The sequence below is a fragment of the Chelonoidis abingdonii genome, chromosome 5 (assembly GCF_003597395.2).
Source record: "Chelonoidis abingdonii isolate Lonesome George chromosome 5, CheloAbing_2.0, whole genome shotgun sequence".
Classification (NCBI taxonomy): domain Eukaryota; kingdom Metazoa; phylum Chordata; order Testudines; family Testudinidae; genus Chelonoidis; species Chelonoidis abingdonii.
In genome coordinates this window covers 76,969,928-76,990,740 of record NC_133773.1, presented here as the reverse complement: position 1 = coordinate 76,990,740, position 20,813 = coordinate 76,969,928, and the positions used below count along the sequence as shown (strand labels likewise).

General features: G+C 38.5%; 1 protein-coding gene across 6 annotated transcripts in view; it reads right to left on the bottom strand.

Annotated features, from left to right (window-relative positions):
* WDR17 (WD repeat domain 17) overlaps nt 1–20,813 on the bottom strand; it is a 74,333-nt gene that overhangs the window by 32,080 nt on the left and 21,440 nt on the right. For all 6 annotated transcript variants that reach the window (XM_032784399.2, XM_032784397.2, XM_032784400.2 and 3 more), the window contains exons 5-15: nt 17,670–17,921; nt 16,957–17,079; nt 15,057–15,244; nt 11,971–12,139; nt 9,951–10,042; nt 8,603–8,685; nt 7,304–7,390; nt 3,998–4,162; nt 1,346–1,548; nt 1,045–1,194; nt 821–951 (exon numbers count right to left, since the gene is read on the bottom strand). In XM_032784399.2, coding sequence (XP_032640290.1) covers nt 821–951; nt 1,045–1,194; nt 1,346–1,548; nt 3,998–4,162; nt 7,304–7,390; nt 8,603–8,685; nt 9,951–10,042; nt 11,971–12,139; nt 15,057–15,244; nt 16,957–17,079; nt 17,670–17,921 — 1,643 coding nt within the window. The remainder of the gene's footprint in view (nt 1–820; nt 952–1,044; nt 1,195–1,345; nt 1,549–3,997; nt 4,163–7,303; nt 7,391–8,602; nt 8,686–9,950; nt 10,043–11,970; nt 12,140–15,056; nt 15,245–16,956; nt 17,080–17,669; nt 17,922–20,813) is intronic.

Sequence of the window (20,813 nt, the reverse complement as noted above, 5' to 3'; positions counted from 1 at the left end):
CCATGCATCTAGGGCTCAGAAAGAGATTAAACTAAAACATATAAAAACACCATTAAAGTGACCTGAAAAGCCTTCTTAGAAATAAAAGTGTCATAAGTTTAATGCCTGATATATTCTGAACTGAGAGCAAGCACTGGGTCCCAATTCTAGTCCTGAAAAGTTTAGGAATAGGACTTCAGGTTTAATCAGACTTTAATAGCAGTGACTTGAGCTGATTAAAAAAATTTCAGAGACTTTCTGACACATGAGAAATTCTGGTATTTTGACATTTGTTTTCATCCCAAATCAAAACTAAACATCAAAATATTTATACTTTTTGCAGAACAAATATTCCATAACATTCTGATTCAGAATTTTTTGTTTCTGTGTTTTTGACTGAAACAAATGAGGCCAGTAGGTGAGAAAGGGGGCTTGACTGACCTAGAACTACAACTGCCCTGAAGCCCTGCAGCAGCTCAGACAACCTCAGAGCTTAATGCAGACTCAATCCAACATGAAACACTTCACTTTGACAAACTGAAACAAAATGTTTAATTTGGGGTGGACAAACAAAAGGAATTTTGTTGATTTTCTCAGTGGAAAATTCTGCTGAAATTTATCTATTGCAGCAGAAAATTCTGATTCTGATTACACCATATTTTCAACCAGCTCTAGGAAGGACATTTTTCCACCTAAGCAGAAGGCCTTGGTGCATGTGCTAAGCCTATTTTGAAGGAAATAGTACACAGAGGAGGGGAGAAGAAAGAAGAAACTTTTCTTTTGCAGTTTAACTTAAGTAATACATGCACACGCAATATGTTGATGATTGTGCAATACTTACTGACAAACATTCTGAAAACCACCTTAGTTTTTTCCCTCGAGGATTACCAATCAGCTTGTCCACCTCCTGTTTAATATCCCTGGATACTTTACCACACAGCAAGGGAGGAGCACCAGGTTCCACAGCACGATCTAATCAACACAAATGTTTATGTATACAAACATTTTATTAAACGTAATCTAACACAAAGCAAATGAAAACAATATTATGTATAATTTACCTACCAGTATTGCCAATGACCTCATCCCAAGATCTGTCTGCCAGGATATTTATTTGGAGAGGGTTTATCAGAGGTGTTAAAGACCAAAGTCTTACAGTGGAGTCACGAGAACAAGAGGCCATAGTGAATGGACGACTAGGATGACATGTTAATCCTAATGGAGAGACCATTTTAAACATTATTCAGATACTTACATTTATCTGCTAATTAGTTTTAAGGAAAATATACTATGGACTTTTAAGGTATCACATAAATACATTTTAGCAAAATAAGAATGGAAACATTAACATTTAAAACTATATTACCATATACATCTGCACCATGATCATAAACTGTGTCTAGACAGGTTCCATCTCTTGTGTCCCACACCCGAATTGTATAGTCCCAGCTGCCTGATATTAATAGGTAAGGGATTTCAGTATTCCACATTAGTCCCCGTACTGGTGCTGTATGTCCACTAAGAACATTTATACAAGCATCTTGTGTGTAATCCCATATTCGAACAGTGCTGAAAATAAGACACAAAAAGCATATATTCATCAATTTATCATAAAATGATCACACCTTCAGCAAAATTCTAAAGTTAACATTTCACACGGAATATTTACTTATCTAGATTTCAACACACTGTAATACAACAGCTTTTATCCAATGCTTTGGGCACCCTATATGATTTGTTAAAAGAACACTAAAATAAAGAGACCCATCAGTTCAATTCAAATATACCATGACAGCAAAAATGTAACTGAAATTCATAGATTAAACGATTCCAAAGCCAGAAGGGATTATTGTGATAATGTAGTCTGGCCTCTTGTGTAACACAGGTATCGAACTTCCACAAAATAACTGCTAGAGCAGAGATCCCCAAACTGTGGGGAGCACCCCTTTAGGGGAAGCGAAGAACAACATTCCAGGGAGGGTGTGTGGCAGGGCCTGGGCCAGCCCTCACAGCGAGTGGGGAGGGAGCAGGGAGGGAGCGCCAACCAGTCCCGTTCCACCCCAAGATCCGTTCCTGGCCCTGGCCCCACCCACGGCCCTGGCTCCTGGCCTCACTCCTGGACCTGTGCCCAGCCCCAGCCCTGCACCTGGCCGCAGCAGCTGACCCCCCACCACGGCCTGGCCATAGCTCTCCTCCCAGCCACAGGCTCTAACTCCAGCCCCACCACCACTCCTAGCCTCAGCCGCTAGCTAGGCTCTGTTCCCACTCTGGCCCCAGACCCACCTCCAACCTTGGCCCCAGCGTTGGTCCCCTTACCCCATCTGATGCCCCCTGCTCCCCCAGAGCCACAGCTCCATTCCCAGCCCCAGTTTTGGGGGGGGAGGTTGTTATTTGTTATTTCCCATGTGGTAGCAATGGTTTCTGCAGGGTTTTCTGGAACTGTGGAACCCCACAAACAGCTATGGGGGTGGGAGGGAGCGATTAATGCCTGTTTCATTGCTATATTTTCTGTTTAAGAATAACCAAATTAATTTTCTAAATGTCCTTTCACGTACAATAGTTCTAAACATTGGCTAAATCTAATGAGTCAACCCCAGAGAGGGTTTTTTTAAAAATAAATAAATAATCAAATAGTTTCTTGAAATGAACATCATATTTCTATGATTACAAAAGATTAAAATCTGACAGGCAACATATCTACTTGCACACTAGCAAAGCCCACCCATGCCAGTGAATGTGCAGGGCAGGTATAGCAGCCCTATTTTTGTTTCCCCAAACCTGCAGAAGAAAGGTTCTACAAACCCTGCATCACAAAGCAGAACTGACAGTCAGAGGGAGTACTTTGTATATGCATGTAGCTCATGAATCAGAAATGGCCCAAAGGCAATTAGTGACCACCCATACACAGCCTCCTCTCAGAAATCGTATGCAATGTATATATCCACCTGTTCAGGGGAGCATTTGGCATAGTTACATAATTTCACTCATGACTTTAGAGTGCGATTTTACTCTGAAAATGACTATGTATTATCCCAGGTACTTATATGACCCCCATTACCATAGTCTAAGTGTCTCACAATCTTTCGTGTACTCATGATATCACAGAGTTCCATATTTACTCTCTCACTGAACTAATAAAAAGTTTGCAATTTACAAGTAAAAATATTTTTTTCTGTCAGCCTTGCAAATGCAACACGAGCTCTCAAAATTGTGTTTTTTTTAAATGCATCATCATAGAATATCATAGAAAATTTGTATCTGCACCCAATCCACAAATATGGTCTACAGATATCCACAGATTTGCAGGGCTCTACCCAGTAGCTCCCCACATGTTCTCCCCTCTCCCAGAGGCCCAGGGCTTCCTCACTGCCATCTTAGAGCTATAGTAATCCACACAGATCTGCTGTTGAGGAGAGACAAGGACAGGCTCTGATCCTCTGATTTTATGACCCATCCCAAAAATATTTTGGATACCTGTTGGAAAGTGACTGGGAATCACAAAAGAGGTGGTCATTCTCTCCTGATTACCTTGAGGAGAAGTTTCTTTACCCCCATGGATTCTGACCCTTTGATTATTCACAGCTGCCATCAGTAATGGCACTGAAGGGGAGGTGTGGCCCCTTCAAAGATCTCCACAGATGATATTCAGTCTATCACACTCTAGAAAGACACACAAGGGAACCTTATTACCTCCACTCACAGGGTCTTGGATGCAATGTGATTTTGTAGGATCATCCCAATATAATCCCTAAGTGGTAGGTGGCAGTCACAGACTTCATTATCTGGGTAGGGTATAGAGTGTTGTAGTCATGTATCTGTCACATGACTTCCTCAGACCACTAGCACTGCTCCACAGGCATGGAGCCAAGCCAGGATCTGCACTGTGGAGGAGGCAGGGCTACCGTTTGGACCTTAAATTTTATTCATAGACACAATGAAAGTAATGTTGGGTTTTTTTATGGTGCCAGCACCAGTGCAACTTGAAACCTTAAGTCTCACAGAATCTAAGAATACACACCCATCATCAGAACCACTGCAGAGGATTCCTTCTCTCAGAGGAGACCACCTTACATGAAACACCTTTGCGGTATGCCCTGTAAAAACCTTCAGTGGCTGATCAGAACTTGTCGCTAGGTAATAAACACGAACATTTTTATCTTCACATCCAGTGGCTATCATATCTCTGCAAAATGACAACAGTACAATCATCAGCCATTGGAGTCAGTAGAAATATATTGCTTTTAATTCTAAAAAATACAAATGTAGCACACATTTTAATGTATACCTCAGAAAATCTGACTTGTATTTGCTTTTTTTTATTTTATCTCTAACAGTTGAAATTATGCTTCAATATACGATACACAACTACAAACAGTGGGTTAGACCCTCAGCTAGTGTAAATAAACAAAGCTCTATGAATTTCAATGAAGCTACAAAAATTTACGCGAGAATCTAGCCCATTATTTCCGATAAATCTATGGAGTACACAGTAATAACAGAATACTTTTTTGCACCTATCGCTAACTCTGCCTGAAGCAAAAATTTGCAAAATAAATGAATAACATGACAGATCTGTTTCCTGTTGCTCTTTTCTCTGCAAGTCCTTAAAGCCTGGTTGCCATATTTACGGAACAAGGTTTTAAATAATAACACTGTCTGTATGTGTTGTACTCAGGATTAAGCTATGTATATAATTATACAATTTAAAAATGAATAAATGGAAATGGTATTTGAAATGAAAGTCAAATAGTGGCAGAAAAATAAGTGATAAAGTCACATATCCATCACTATGTATTTTATTTTTAACCATTTCCCTATGGAAAAGTTATCCAGCTGTGTGCAGTTCTCCCTTTATTTCACTGCACCCAATCTGACCTCCCAATTGCTGAACCCCTGAATCTTCCCTTTCCACCCACATCCAGTAGCTATGACTCAATCTCACTTGCACCTGCCAAACTCCCCTGCAGTTTTCTCTCCCCCAATGTGCACTCCATTTCAACTCTTACTGCAAGATTAGTATTAAAAATTCAACATTACAGTGTAAGTCAACCTCATAACCTCACAAACACAGCAGATCAGATATTATTTTTGCTATTGTATATTGTTAATAAGATGCTATCATCAGCATAGTATGAGAAAGCACTGCAGAGAGAACATATACATTTGATTCAGCAGATGTATAGAAATTTCAGTCCACTCCTTTTTTAAAAAGGAATTAGACTGTTATCTCCATTTCTACAGATATTCTGGCAATTAACTGTTCTGCAAATGATTACTTTTTCTTTAAGTTGTTTAATATTCTTATTTTGAAAAAAATGAAGTGCTTTCTGGAAAGTTTAAAGATCACATTCTAAACTACCTTTTTCTTATATTACGAGTTAAAAGAAATTAGCCTACATGATGATACATGATGCCTTTTGTAAGCAAATATTTTTGATCATATTAAAATACAGATAGCAAAAACTAGGAGGGAGAAAATTATCCACACCACAGACTATAGACACCTTTTAAAACCACAGTCTTCCAGGGTTCTTAAAATCATCTCTTTATGTAAGGTGAGGTCTGTCCTATGGTAGAGAGGAACAGAACTGAGGAGTTTGACATGAATGGTCTATAGGGAGGAAAGGAAATTAAGTGGCTTGCTATTGCCACATGAAGGGGCCAGAAAGAATTAGACACTTCTGTTTCCCCACTAAGACAAGCTGGACCACCATCACAACAAGCTATAAGGAACTGGGGAGAAGCTACAGCCAAATTAGCCACATTGAAGTTTCTATGGGGAAGAGGCCACCCTGCTTCCTATCTATGCAGCTTCTCACAAATATTAGAAACATTATTCCCACAAAGACAAATATTAAAATTTTGACCAATATTTTTGGAAACACTTGTTCAAAGTCTATATTTTTGTAAAAAATATACAATCTTGTTATTCCAAATAGATTTTTTTTAGTTGTATGCACTCAGGAAAGACTATGCAGATTTTGTGCTCTTTGTTCCTTTTGTAGCCAATTGACACCATTCTTGAATTTACACACTACAAATGCTCTAACTTTTTGTAATTATTCTCATGGAATATATTTTATTTATTTTTTTTTAGTATCAGTGTTGCTAAATTAATCATTTATGTCTCTGCAACTCAGTCGCATCACTGACACAGTGCATCTTTTCTTTTCTTTTCCTTTTTTTTTTAAGTTTAGCTATAATGAGGTTATGTCTATGCAGCAACTGGGAGGGTGCTTCCCAGTGTGGGTAGACAGACTTGCACTAGTTCAAGCAGATGTGTCTACCTTCCTGTGCTGGGAAGCATCCCTCCAGCTGCTGTGTAGACATACCATCAAGGCTTCCCATTTATTCCTCACATTCTTTCTGATTACTTCAAATGGGAAACCTGTTGAATGTTTATTAACTTAGTTTGAAGAACTGGAACTCTCGTGTCTAGAAGTACAATTGATCTGATTTATAGATTTTAAATACTAACATCACCCATTCCTAAATGACTTGCTCACAAGTGGGACATCAATTAAGGTTTTATTTTAAAATGAAGCATATAAAAATACATGATGTAAATTTTAAATAATATTTTTTTTCAGCCAGGAGGAGAAGCCAAATCTGCTACACTTCAGTGGCATATGATTCCATACGTCAGCACACAGTTTTTTCCTATGAAGCATGACCAAATGGGTAATGTGATCTTTTCCAAAAAAACTTCACAGCCTTGAAGACTCCTCTTCTGGAAGCCAAGCCACTGGTCCCTGTCCCCCTCTGCCTCCTGATGCACCCAAAATTAGACTTAGAGTGCATTTCTATTCTAAAGAATGACTCATAAATATGGCATTGGGTCTCTCACTGACTTCCATGCTCCTAGGCTTGCAGATTCACTCAGAGCGAAGTGGAGTTCTTTTCTTCTCATACATCATAACCAGTAACACAAGATCTACAGGTGAAACATTGTCCTTCACACCTGTATCATCCTCACTGCCTTCAATGAGGGCAGAATATTTGTCCTGCAGATTTTGTATTACTGGTGGTGCTGCATAAGGAAAAGAATTTGAAGTGATCCTCAGCGCCCAGATTGATGTTTAACGATATTTTTACAGACAGAACTGCATATCAAGGATGGCAGTGCAGCTCATGTTAAATAATAACGTCTGTAAATAAGGAAGAGTAAATTGGCCTTTTACAGTATGGTCCCAGGATTCTCTGCCTTTACAAAACTAGGTCAATACACTGATATCACATTTTAAAATACTTTTGCATTATCTTTATGATCATTCATTTCAATTGTAAATGTTTTAGTTAATTAGTTCAATTAACTATTACTCACTTGTTGTTTTGGCTCCAATCACAACCAAAAACTGCAGCTGGATGTTTGTACTTGTGAAGAACTTTGCCATCAATGGTTCGAATAATACTGAAATCAATTACAATATGGTAGTAAGAAAAAAAAACCCAACATACTCAGTAGGACAACCCTCAGCAGGAAAACCCAACATATTCAGTAGGTCAAAACTGATTTTATGTGCATCTATAATCAACATAAGGAGTCAGATTGCAGAAATGCACAATGAAGGAAGAACAAAAGAAACTTTTCCATCCTTGCAGCCCCCACAAAGGCCACAGTTATAGTCCTTGCGTTTCCCAAATACAAGGGCTGGTTAGAGGTAGTATACCTTTCCGAAGAGGCATAGAATCACAGAACCATAGGATTAGAAGGGACCACAACAGCCGGGGTCAAAGTAAAATTGAAGTCTTACCAGTGTGGGGGTTAGCTTGGGCCCTGCCCCGCCCCCCAGAAGGGGCGGGGTCTTGGGCGGAAGGGGTAGGGCTGGGGGAGTTAGCGTCCCCCAGCAAGCCCATCCATATTGGTGGCCCTGCGGTGCCCAGGGCTCCAGTGGGGATTTAAAGGGCCCGAGGCTCTGACCACTGCTGCTGTGGCCAGAGCCCTGGGCCCTTTTAAATTGCCGGACCCGTGGAAGCTGCTTCTTTTGCGTCCCCCACATTGGCAGCCTGGGGGGTGGCAAAAGGGGCAATGATGTTAAAGCGCTTTAAAGTCAGCAGCCCATACCACCTTACTTTCACCCCTGCACAAGGGTCATCTAATCTAACACCCTACCAACATGCAGGATTTGTTGTATCCAAACCATCCAAGACAGATGGCTATCCAGCCTCTTTTTGAAAACTTCCAGTGAAGGAGCTTCCATGACTTCCCTAGGCAAGTGTGACATGAACCAACTGTGCCACAAACATTAAGTAAATGGTTCCACTGTGCCTGAACATTCTCATGTACTCCCTGGCCACACCTCCTTTTGTCTCTCCACAGCTAGAGTGTATACACAGCGGGAACTAGAGTTCTATACCTGCACTCCCTGATCATAATGCAAGCAGTAGCGTACATACCACTAATAGGAAACAATACTGCATTTTTGTTAGCAAATGGCATGATATATGAATATGTTGCTACTGTGTTGTCTGCCGTTCAGGTAGTGCTATGCAACTTTATATTAATATATATAAGCAGAACATATCCAATGGTTATTTATGCCAGGATCTTAAACATTAAATATATGGTGCTATTAAGGTTCACCTGCCCAAATAGCAGATTGCTTTTCAACATGATACTCACCAGAATCCATCGCCACTGCAGGTCGCTATTCTTTTGGAATCTTTATGACTCCAGGCAATGCAGAAGATTCCATTCTTTCCATGCTTCAAAAAATGCAAAATATCTATCAATAAGAAATAATTCACCCCTTTTTCTCTTAATTACTGACTTCTCTGTGGTGTTGCTAGTAGGATTCAGCCTCATTTCTCGAAATACAGTACATATACTGCACTTTTACATAATAATTAGGCCCTAGCCTTGTTGAGCCATGTAGGGTATGTGACCAGGAAAAAGGGTGCGTGGCTGGAGCTCCATTGTACTCCAGTGACCCCCAGATACTTCAAATTATGCTGCAGTCAGGCCTGGTCCAGAACCATCTACAGGATCAGAGAGTCTCAACTGCAGAGTGAGCACTTTGTGTCTAAATGAACTTGGATGAGGGTTAGCTGGCTGCTGGGTACTTAATTTGGACACAGTTGAGAAAGTTAGTGGGCTGTGTGAAGCAGCTAGAAAAGTTGGTGGAATATATATCAACACCACTCACTGAGGAAAGGTAACTTGTAACACAGGTGTACACATTAGGTGTGTTTTTAGATCTTGGGTTGCTTCTGGATGCCCAAGTGGCATCTGTGGTCAAGAACTTTATTTTTCCATCTGTGTCTGCTGAGAAGAAGCCCTTTCTCTCTCTCTGATGCAGAGTTTACCAGTTATTCATGTCTTTGTCACCTCCAGATTAGATTGCTGTAAGGCAGTCTACATGGGGCTACACATTGAGACCACGTGAAAACTGAAGTTAGTGCAGAATGGTGCAACCAGCTTATTAAACAGAGGTTTATGCCAAGAGCAAATTACATCAGTGCTCCAGGACCTGAACTGACCACCACTAAGATTCTAGGCAATGCAAGCCCACAAGAGGGGCACTTAATACAGATTTTCATAAGTCTAAATCAATAATTAAATAACAGTGCATTGCTAATGCAGCATTGTCATTCTGGAGTTAGACCTCAGGACCATAAATTAAACCTGGTCACTACTACATTATATTTTGATATATTTTTGAGTCCGAAGATTAATAGAATAGAATAGAATAGAATACATGTGCTTTTGAGAGGAAATATTCCACCTCTCTTTTGGATCCCCTGTAAGTCAACTAATAAAGCAATGATATTGAAGTGATGGATCCAAGTTAAAGAAGTGAGTCGTACCTGTTCCAGAGCTCAGACTGGGTGTAATAAATTTGGCTATAATTTGAAGTTAAGTTACATATCTTTTTAAAGCATACAAACACGGATCCAGCTTTATCTAGATCAGCACTAGAGGGAGCCACTAGCTTACATTTAAGAAGCCAAGCAACATAAACTCATCTCACCTCACTAAAGCGGGTTACCATTTTGCCTCTAGGGACATCCCAGATAAAACCACCATTCCTGGAAGTTGCACCAGCTATACAGTTCAAATCCCCTTGGAGGAACAGACATTAGAGACACATCATAATGAGTACAATGTCAGTGTTATTTTTATATATATAATTTTCCATTTTAATTAAAGAAATACATAACCATATGATAGCAATGGCAGATTAACAATGTAGCCTCACAATCAGAGCCCAGAATTTGCAGGGGACTTGACACTAGTTCAGAAGCAGCAGTTCCAACAAAAGCCTTATGTGTTCTACCCTTCTACTCTAGGCACCGCTGTGCAAGGTAGACATTGACTGGCTGCAAACATGAGCTCAAGTCCCATGCCAACCCCATGCACTGAATGCAGAGAGAAGACAAGATGTACCACCTGACAGCACTTTGTTGTCCATAGGCTTTCTTTGAAACTATAAATGCCACACGATGTCTAGTGCTTAAAGCTCAAAGCATCTGCGGAAAATTATGTAGTTTCATTTTAAACCTGTATGAACAGCAGACCACAGCAGATAAAGTGCGCTCTCTCTCTCTCTCTCATAGCTGGGCACACATAGGACAGATGTGATGACACTTAAGCAATCACTTTTCTTTTTAAATTACTTCCAGTCTTGGACCATCAGATTCCACTACTATCTATCCCTATAGGACCCCATCACTGTAATACCTGAGCACTTCAAACACATTTGTGAATTCATCTTCATAGTACTCCTATGATGTAGGGAATCATTACTGTATACATTACACAACGGGGAATAAGACACAGAAACACAAGTCTCCACTTGCTCACCACTCTGATTCAATCCCAGAACAGAAACTGGTGCTATTAACCAGGCACATCTCATACAGAAAACACCTACATGGTGCAGAAATAATAAATTTTGGATTATACTTAAGGGGCTAAGAGGAGAAAATCTGAAGAAGGACTCAGGGGAGCAGAAAAGATATTCAAGCAGGTGGAGTTATGGAGGAAGGGAAAGAGAAACTAGTATGTTCAAGTTCTTTCTCCAGACCAAATCCAAATGTTGGCAAATATTGTACGTGTGGGAGCTAATGCATTTGGGGGATGATGCAAGCCGAAAAGTGGAAAGAGATCAACATTTTCCCTTTCAGATAAAGTAAGCTTCTTTCCCACAAATCAAATTACAAATACATTTCTGTTGTATGTATTTGTATTTGATGATGACATATCTCCTAGTACTACTAATGCAGGGCATAAAGAAAAGAATGGAGGATTGCAGTCACCCTTGTGACAGGTTTCAGCGGTAGCCACGTTAGTCTGTATCAACAAAACCAGCGAGGAGTCCTTGTGGCATCTTAGAGACTAACGCATTTATTTGTGTAAGGGTGATGGAGTGGTTGGCATGACCTAAGCAGTAACTGCTGCAGATTTGAGGCCGTTGTAATTACAGAAGAGCTCTGCTGTTGCTCTATTGGATAGGGAAAAAAATCTTCCTGTCCCCTGGCAGACTCTCCAGCAGCGAACATAGCTACGTGGACATGATGTTTTGAGGAAGATTCCTCCAAAGGGCCCTTTTCAGCACTTTGGCAAAACTGACACTGTAGTCAATGGGAGTTTTGCCTAAGTTAGAAGCTCTGAACAGCACCCTTAGTTGGGCTTGGGAACACATCTTCCAGAATATGACTAAGATCAACAGTTGCTGGTAGGTAGCCTCTCCCCTTCGGACCCACAATGAATACATGAAGAAAGTCCTTGCACAGGTTTCTCAAATCCTGCCTCCACTCCAGTGAATCAAAACTGCCCTGGTTCTGGTGTAGTCAGGGCTTTTTACAAATAGATGCTGAGGAGAGGGAAGGATTTTTCCTTAGGGATGGACAGAAGAGCATGTACATTCCAGCTTGCAAACTTGAGAATTACATGAGCATTTACCTGAATTCATCAGATCAATTGCATTTTGCGCAGAAAATTTCAATAATCATATAATAATATTTATGCCTAAAATCTAATACTCTTACCTGGAGCCCAAGAAAGAGAATAAATGACCCCCTCATTCCCAGGAGAGGTGTAGACTGCTGTTAAAGTGTTTATATCCCAAACTTTTATTGTCCCATCAAATGATGCTGTAGCTAGAAGGTCAGGGTTATCAGGTTTGAATTTACAGTCAAAGATGGTTTCAACATGTCCCTAAAATGATATAATTAAAAAAATGAATACTAGTACCTTAAAGATTTTTGTCACATGAACACAGTTGATTTAATTGATAAGCTAACCTTATTTTCTGTAGTTTTAACTCTTTACTGTAGTTCTCTAACATCTTTACATCTATATTAACATTTTATATTAATATTTTAGCATGCAATTTAGAGATTTACATAGTGCCTTAAACCAGTGGTTCTCAACCTGAGGTACATGTACCCCATGGAGTACATGGAGGTCTTCCAGGGGGTACATCAACTCATCTAGATATTTGCCTGTTTTTTCAACAAGCTACATAAAAAGCACTGGTGAAATCAGTACAAACTAAAATAAAATAAATAAATAATTGGAGATATACCAATCTCCTAGAACCAGAAGGGACCTTGAAAGGTCATTGAGTCCAGCCCTCTGCCTTCACTAGCAGGACCAATTTTTGCCCCAGACCCCTAAGTGGCCCCCTTAAAGACTGAACTCACAACCCTGGGTTTAGCAGGCTAATACTCAAACCACTGAGCTACCCCTTACTCCTCTGAGCTAGCCCTCCCTCCTCATTTCATACAGACAGACAATGACTTGTTCAGACTATTCCATATACTATATACTGAAATGTATGTATAATATTTATATTCCAATTGATTTATTCTATGGTAAAAATGAGAAAGTGAGCAATTTCTCAGTAATAGTGTTCTGTGACACTTTTGTATTTTTACGTCTGATTTTGTAAGCAAGTAGTTCTTAAGTGAGGTGAAACTTGGGGTACACAAGACAAATTAGACTCCTGAAAGGGGTACAGTGGTCTTGAAAGGTTGAGAGCTAATTCCTTAAATTGCCAAACACTTTTTTTATTTCTAGATTTAAAAAAAATGCTTAACCAATTTTCACCATTAAATTTTCTTTAGAAGTCTTACCACAAAGCAAAATAATTGCTGAGTTTTAAGTAACTGAAAACTATGTGAGTGAAAAATATAATGGAAAAAGGCAATGATCCTTCATTTGAATGCAACACTAAAATAAAACCTACCAAACCAAATTCAGGCTCCAGCAGAGCCATACTTTTCAGCTAATCAGTTAATAGTAAAAGATGTAATAAGCATCTGGATCTCTCCTCTCTTTCTTCTTCCAAAGGATTTAAAAAACCCAGCAAAATAGTATATGTCATAGGCCAAATTCTACTCCAAGCAGCACCTGTGCACACTCTGGGGAAATTAACAATGCCAACTCCCTGTAGAGTTGCACAGGTGTAAATGAGCAGAATTTGGCTCTGTGCATCAGTCATTATGACTGAAATGTTATTAATTGGGCTGTACCTAAATGCAAAGTCATTTCTATTTCAAAATTCAATTTTCTTATGTTTTTCCTGTGAGACCTTATATTCCAAATGGTGTTTGCTTTTACGCCTTATAGCAAAATAATGACCCTTTTTGGAAAACAAATATGTGAAACTGACATGAAAGTTCTAAGGTACAATTTTCAGTAGCTGGCCACCTTTTGCTCTTGCGAAAGTGGGCTTATTTTTTCACAAGTAGTAGAGAAAGTTCTAAAGGATTCTTTTCAAACCCTGATTTTGTTTTCAGACATAACATCTGTTTCCATAAAAGTGGAAACAAACAAACTGGCTGCTTGCAGATGAAATCGAGTTCTAATAGTTTCTTTCCTGGTTTCCTATTTCTGCTTCCATTTTCATGGACATGGATGGATGCTGGAGTCACACCTACAGTAAGTGTCCGTATATTTAAACAAGTGTTTGTTTAATAAACTATATTTCATTTTCTTCATTTATAAACATTAAAAACATTTTAAACAAAATCAGTAACACTAAGTGGTGGAGTTCTACCAAATTCCTGGAATATCTCGAGTGGTAGAGGAGCTAAGGTATACACAGTTAATGTCGGTTTACACTTCTAATACACCAGACCTGTAATTCTCCACCTGTGGCATAACATAATCCAGGATTAGATGACCTGGTAGTAAAAATGCCTGTGCCTTATCTATTCTAGAGCTTCCAAGGTTGCTACCAAAGGAGCTGCATCAGTAAAGAATTATATTTCTGAATTTTCCCAGTGCAAACACACCCTCAGTGTAACCCAACATTTTGCTGCATGAAACTGCTCTGCTAATTCTAATTCTTGCCTGATCATTGAAAAAAAGACATTATGAAGTAATGTTAGTAGTTTTACGTTTTTGTGGTTACTTTCTATTTCTCTCTGACATTTTCATAGGCTTGCTCATTGTGCTTACTCAGACAAAACTCACTGGTTTCACTAGACACTTTGCTTGCATATAGACTACAGGATCACACTATGAGATATTTGAAAACAATATTTATTTGCCTGCTTTGCTTAGGGTTTTTCAGCTGAGTAAATTGTTTTTTCCTTAATACTCCTGTTTAGTTTTTTACTTAAATCCAAAAGGACACTGCATTTTTTACCTCCTTGTTTATTAAAAGCATCATCAGTGAACTCATCAGCACTATTTTCCGCATGTGCTGGCTGGATAATTGACATGCAGCAATAAAAGGGTCACATAACTATTATACTCCTTCTCTTCATCCATTATAGAAAAAGTAATTTTTTTTTGTGAGGTGGGAGAGGAGGGGAGACGGGAAGAGTTAAACTGATATTTAAAATATGAAGTAGCTCCCTCACTAAATATTAGTTTTCGGTAGTTCAAATTTGGGTCCTACATTATTTGGCAGTCTTCCTCTGTAGTGAAGAATTAAGTTCAACATTCTAGAGCTGTTACACAAGGTTTCTAAAGCTTCAGCCCCTTTTTATTTATGAATCTGATTTGCCTGCACACTATACTGTAGGCTCTATGCTCAGTCCTTGATTATTGTGCATAAAAATGCTGTATATATGTTAATTATTATTTCATTCAAAACATTGGACAGGCAAAGGAGACATACCAAATCTCTAAGGAAATCCCATTTCTTGGCTCCCATGTCATAAAGTCCCACTCCACCATCCATAAAACAGCAGACAGCATGGCCAGGAGGAAGAGAGAATGCTTGGTTTGGGGTTAGAGTTGGGGGTGGAACGGCCTCACTGGTAGATGATGTATGATGATTTTTAGTAGGAGAATGTGATGAAAGTGCTTAATAAAAAGATATAAACATATTAACATATTTTCTTTTTTTCATATTTAAAAACAAGCAGCAGTTACATCACTTCACATCAGGGCTTGTAAAATTCATTTGCCTATTTGATGCTGACAAGTAGGAAGGTTTCCATGGTGAGAGGGTGGGCCTGAGCATATCCGATATTGTGCATCTCCCAATAAATCGTTCTAAACATCAACAGAGAAGAAGAGAAATCCCTTAGAAAAATATTCAAGAAACTTTTAAAAAATAACAGGTTATACCATTTAAAGGGAGCTGTGCCAGAATCCACAATTTTTGAAAATTAGTCTTCAAAAAATTCAGGTTGATAGTGTCCCTCAAAATATCAAGCTAACAGTAACAAAAGTAACAGGAATTGGTACTGGTAGTAGAAAAATGGTGGCTGATATAAAACAGAAGAACAGAAGTTAAATAAGACCAATATTATCATCTTTATTATTTGTTTTTGGAAATGCCCAAGATGTGCTAAGTGCTCTACAGACATTCAAGAAGGGATGGTCCCTTCCCGAATGAAGTTCATAGTCTAAGGAAAAACAGAAGGAGGTTAGAGGAATTAGGAACAACAAGATAATTAGATTTATTATCTGTAGTAGGGCAGAAGAGGGTCTCTAAAAGGAACTTAAATATGGATCTATGCCTTGGTAACTTGGAAGCTGTACAATGCACAGAGGTTGCGTAGAAAAAGGCAGGGAGATGAATATGGGACAAGTTGATAAATAGGTAGATGAGAATGGGAAAGTCGGCAGTGTGGAGGGGACAGGAACAATGTGTGCTGAATAAGGGAGGATAAGTATATGCAGCTTTGAAGATGGAGGTAAGAAGCTTAAATTTGATACAACATTCTCAAAATACTGTCTCTAGGCTGATGAAAGAGTGCAAAAATGTGTTCTAGGAAGTTTGAAGAATTCATAGAATAAAAGCGAGAAAGTGGATGATATGTTATAACATGGTAGTAGGTAACCTTCCCCTTCAGGCTCTCTTTTTCATGGTAAGAGATTATGTGCTCAACAAAATGTCTTTTCTGATTTTTATACTAGTAATCTATTAAGGCCTAGAGAACCAGAATCAATGCACAACTTGCATTACACATCTTTACATGTATGCAATGTTGTTGTATCCATGTTGGTCCCAGGTTATTAGACAGACAAGGTGGGTGAGGTAATATCTATTATTAGACCAACTTCTGTTGGTGTGTGTGACAAGATTTGAAGCTTCCAGACAGCATCAAGTGTGACCAGACAAAGATCTCTGTATAAGCTCAAAAGCTTGTCACTCTCACCAACAGAAATTGGTCCAATAAAATATATTATCTCACCAAGCTTGCCTTACCTTGTTTATTGTGTAAAGCTATTCTAAGGGGCTACAAGCTTTGCATATTGTTATGAGGTATTTGTTATAAAAAGAGAATGTATATCGTACTTCACTGGGGTTGGGAGCAAGACTGTAGTATTCCTACGTGAGGGACTGCCTAATAAGGAAGAACTTAACAAAAGGTTTGATCTGATAGCATTTAGTCTGCCCAAAAATGCATTGGTGTCAACAGCTGTTTTGATTAACGACTACAGAAGTAGATCCAAAGTCAGGGAGTTTTGATTCGGGTGTACAGGGTCAGACACAAAGAGAAAGGACTAGATTATTTTAACTTGCAACCACTGCACTGAATTACAATAATTAAATATATACTTACACTTTTTCTTTGGAGGAGAATTGAGCACATGTAAACCATGGAACCCTGTTTTCTTCAACTTAAAATTATCTATAGGTGTTGTGCGTGAAACATTCCAAATACGTAACACTCCAACCTGAGAATCTGAGATTTTAAAAAAAGCTCCATTTATTAATTTTTTTTTCTATATAAACAATGTACATAATTTAAGCACCAAATTAATCAAAAAGTGAAACATTGAATTAAATGTATACTCTTAAAATAATGTTACAAGCATGCTTTTACATCTTCATTCTTCGAGTACAGTGGGTAAACCTATCAACAACAGCATAAAATATTCTCTAATTCACCCTTCCTCTCTCTCTACTACTCCAACAATTCTCCCACAATTCAACCACAATTTCCCCTTCACTCTCTGGTTCAGAAAGGAGAAAGGATTGGAAAAAGTGAGCTCCAAAAACAACAGAAATGGAAGCGGGGGAGTGGGGAATGGCTTGCTTGCTTATGCCCATCCCCCAGCAAATTGTAATCCATGATGATAAACCCATGGCAAAACTGTCTGCATCTGTTTTATGCATTCATTTTTTCTAGAATACGTTAAAATATTTCTGTTTCTATTGACATTAAAGTCAAAGGTACAGAAAAGATTAAACATGAAGTACAGTACCTATTTTGGAGATTCAACGCTATATTTATAACCATTCAATAAACTATCAACAATAAGAAAAGATTACCTCCAGTAATAAACATTCCAGGAGCACTAGGAACCCAGGCTAAGCACTGAACTGATGCTGCTGCACTAGGAAAATTAAATGCTGTGATACAGCAGAGAGACTCAGAATCAACTAGTCGAATGCCATTATGTAAATTAGCAACAAGAAGATAGTCAGTCGACAGAGGGTCCCATTCCAGGGCTGTCACTGGATCCTCCTCGTCTGTCCCTTCAAGAGACTCTGGTCTTAGGACATGTTTCTGACTCTTAGAACCTTTAAAAGCAAAAGGCAACAGAGCACCTTAAATTAGATATAGTGTGCATCAATTACAGTGATTTATGCATGGTTTTGTTATGTTGGCTTAGGCTGGCAAACAATCCATATTTCCCCCCAACACACTCTGTAGCTTCTTCCATAGGCTGTACTAGTGAAGCCAGCAAAGCTCATCCTCTGCTGCACTTACTAACAAAGGTCGTTCTGACTCCAGCAGACATTTTCACTGCTTCCTTTTTATCTTAATAATAGAAAAAATAGAGTAAAAATGGGTGTTCATGTTCACATGTTTAGATCCTGCAAACCCTTATTCATGGATTTGCAGCATCAGGCCCCAGACGCAAGCTGGTTTTAGGTAAATACATCTGCACAAACAAAATAAAATATGAGCAAAGAAGAGTGATATAAACCAGGAGAAAGACGGTGATAATGAGTCAGAGTAATCAACATCCTAACATTTTTTTTCAAATGTAAATGGATAATTGTTTTTGTAACATCATTTGTTCAAATTCAGGAGTGGATAAATAACAAATAGAGTCTGAGTATGATGATACCAGAAAGGACCCTTACATCATCTAGACTGACACCCAGTATATATCAGCACATCAAATATCACTCAGCTATGCCAGCAATGAGCCCAGTAACTTGTGTTATGATAATCATTATCCAATACTATGGAAAGCTAGCACTGATTTTTGATATTACACAAAACAATCCCACTCACAGATAACACAAATCTTTGTTTTTTAAAGTGATGGTGTTCTATTCAAAATAAATAAATGAACATGCTGTGCTACTTTCCTAGAAACAATGAATTAATTAATTACCTCTAAATTTATTCAGCTTTTATCTACCCTTGAATTTTGACAACTAGGAATGCCATTAATTTGTCACATTTTGACAAATACTAAAAGCTATCTGTTATCCCTCTGATGGATTTCATTTAATCACTGACGTAGAACAAAAACTACTTCAGTTAGCATTAAAAAACTGAATCAAAAAGTCTGTTCACTGGGGAATATTTTTCTTTGAGTATTAAAATAATTCACACTATAATTTGGTAGGTGTGTTTGCTTAGAGGTGTATGGTACTTATGAGGTAGAATTAAATACCACCTGTTGCTGCTGCTGTTGGGGCAAATAATACACATCAGACTGGATAACAGTGAATAGGTGCATAAATTGATACACATTTCTGTTAGTTTGTCTCAGGCCCAAAGCTAGCACAGTAACATGAGGTAGAGCGCTACATGACAAGAGGTGCTGTTGTGCTTGCCTTCAAAAGTTCATGTACTTAGCGAAAACCATAGTCTCAATCAGAGGCTTATTTTTTTTTTACTTCATTTTTATGAAATAAGGAAAAATAAGATACATATTTATATGATTGTTCAGTATAACAAATATTCCAACATTCAAAGATTCAGAAATATAAAAGTATAGATCTTAACATGAAAGCAGGGTGTAACAAAGATTGTTCATGAAACTAAAGTTGAAATCTCCTTGGATAATGGCATCTAAATTCTTCCACAAAGGCAATCATGTTCAGTTCTTATGTGAAATCACTTTCCTACAACAGGAGAATTAGGTTTCTCTTTCTGTCATGGGCGATGCTCAGCCCTGGGTGTGATAAAATTATTTTCAAACAAGAAAAGGAATTCTCACAAACTCAAGACCACTATAGACAATTCAATTCAAATATAGAATTCTCAAGACCACTATAGACATTTAAAAAACAGATGGGAAAGCCTCCTTTAATTCATTGGCAGCACCTAGAACTTCTTAAAATCCTTTGCAATTTCTCTCGTCTATCAGAGGTTTAAATACAGCCATTTCATCTGTCACCTTCTCAGTATTTAATCCAAGCAAGTCAATCAAAACACTTGGTGATTCCACTTTCAAGACATCTAGAGAGCTGGTGGAATAGATTGCTGGCAAGATTTTGTATAATTTGGAATTCTTCTCATAAAATCTCCTTTGCAATTCACCACTGGTTTCAACAATCAATTTTTGACAAATTTGGGATCTTTGATGCTCATTTACACTTTGGAATTCTGGTAAGTGCTCAGTGACCATGAAATCTTGAAATTTTGGGGCCAATACCATGGCTGTTTTGGTGGCACATTTAATGTTGATGCTTCATCACACACATCTTTCACAACACGGTACTTGGATCAAATATCTGGGAAAAAATTTTCAAACATCTCTTGCTTTTGTTGAAGTTTTTCACAGGCAATAGTAATCAATTAAATTCCTTTAGCAGGGTGCATTACTTCCTTCTGAAACCAATTGTTCACACGAGCAAAAACTTTCAAAATTATTCTCGTAACCTCAGCTAAGAACAAGAATTTGAGTCCTTCTTGCACCTTATTCATTCACAAAGTCTGACGAATACTCAATCTCTTCCAAATGACTATGAATTATTTCTGTGGTTTTCAGGTGACCAGTCCATCCATTGTTTCTATGAGTCTTTGCCTTTATACAGAACACTCATTTCATGCCTGTGAAAAAAAACTGTACAGAAAATTACAACTTGAGAACAAACCTGCCACTGCTGAGTTCTTGTCAGACACATGAGAGACCACCAGATGTAGACGGTTATTCAAAAGGTGTGTGTATTTGCTTCTTTAATCTCTCTTGTAAAAGGATTTGTAAACACCTCCTTTCCACATTGATATAACTTTTACATCATCAAAGCAAGAATAAAGTATTTTGAGGGTCAAGACAGTTCATGGAGGTCTTTCAAAATCTGTTGTGTAGTATCTTCAGCAGTGAGGCCATGCTATCGGGCCACTCCAATAAGTCTCTTTTTGGCTTTGAAATAAACACAGTAGTGTAAAACAGTGGACGCATTTTCAGGGCTGGCTCCAGGGTTTTCGCTGCCCCAGGCAGCAAA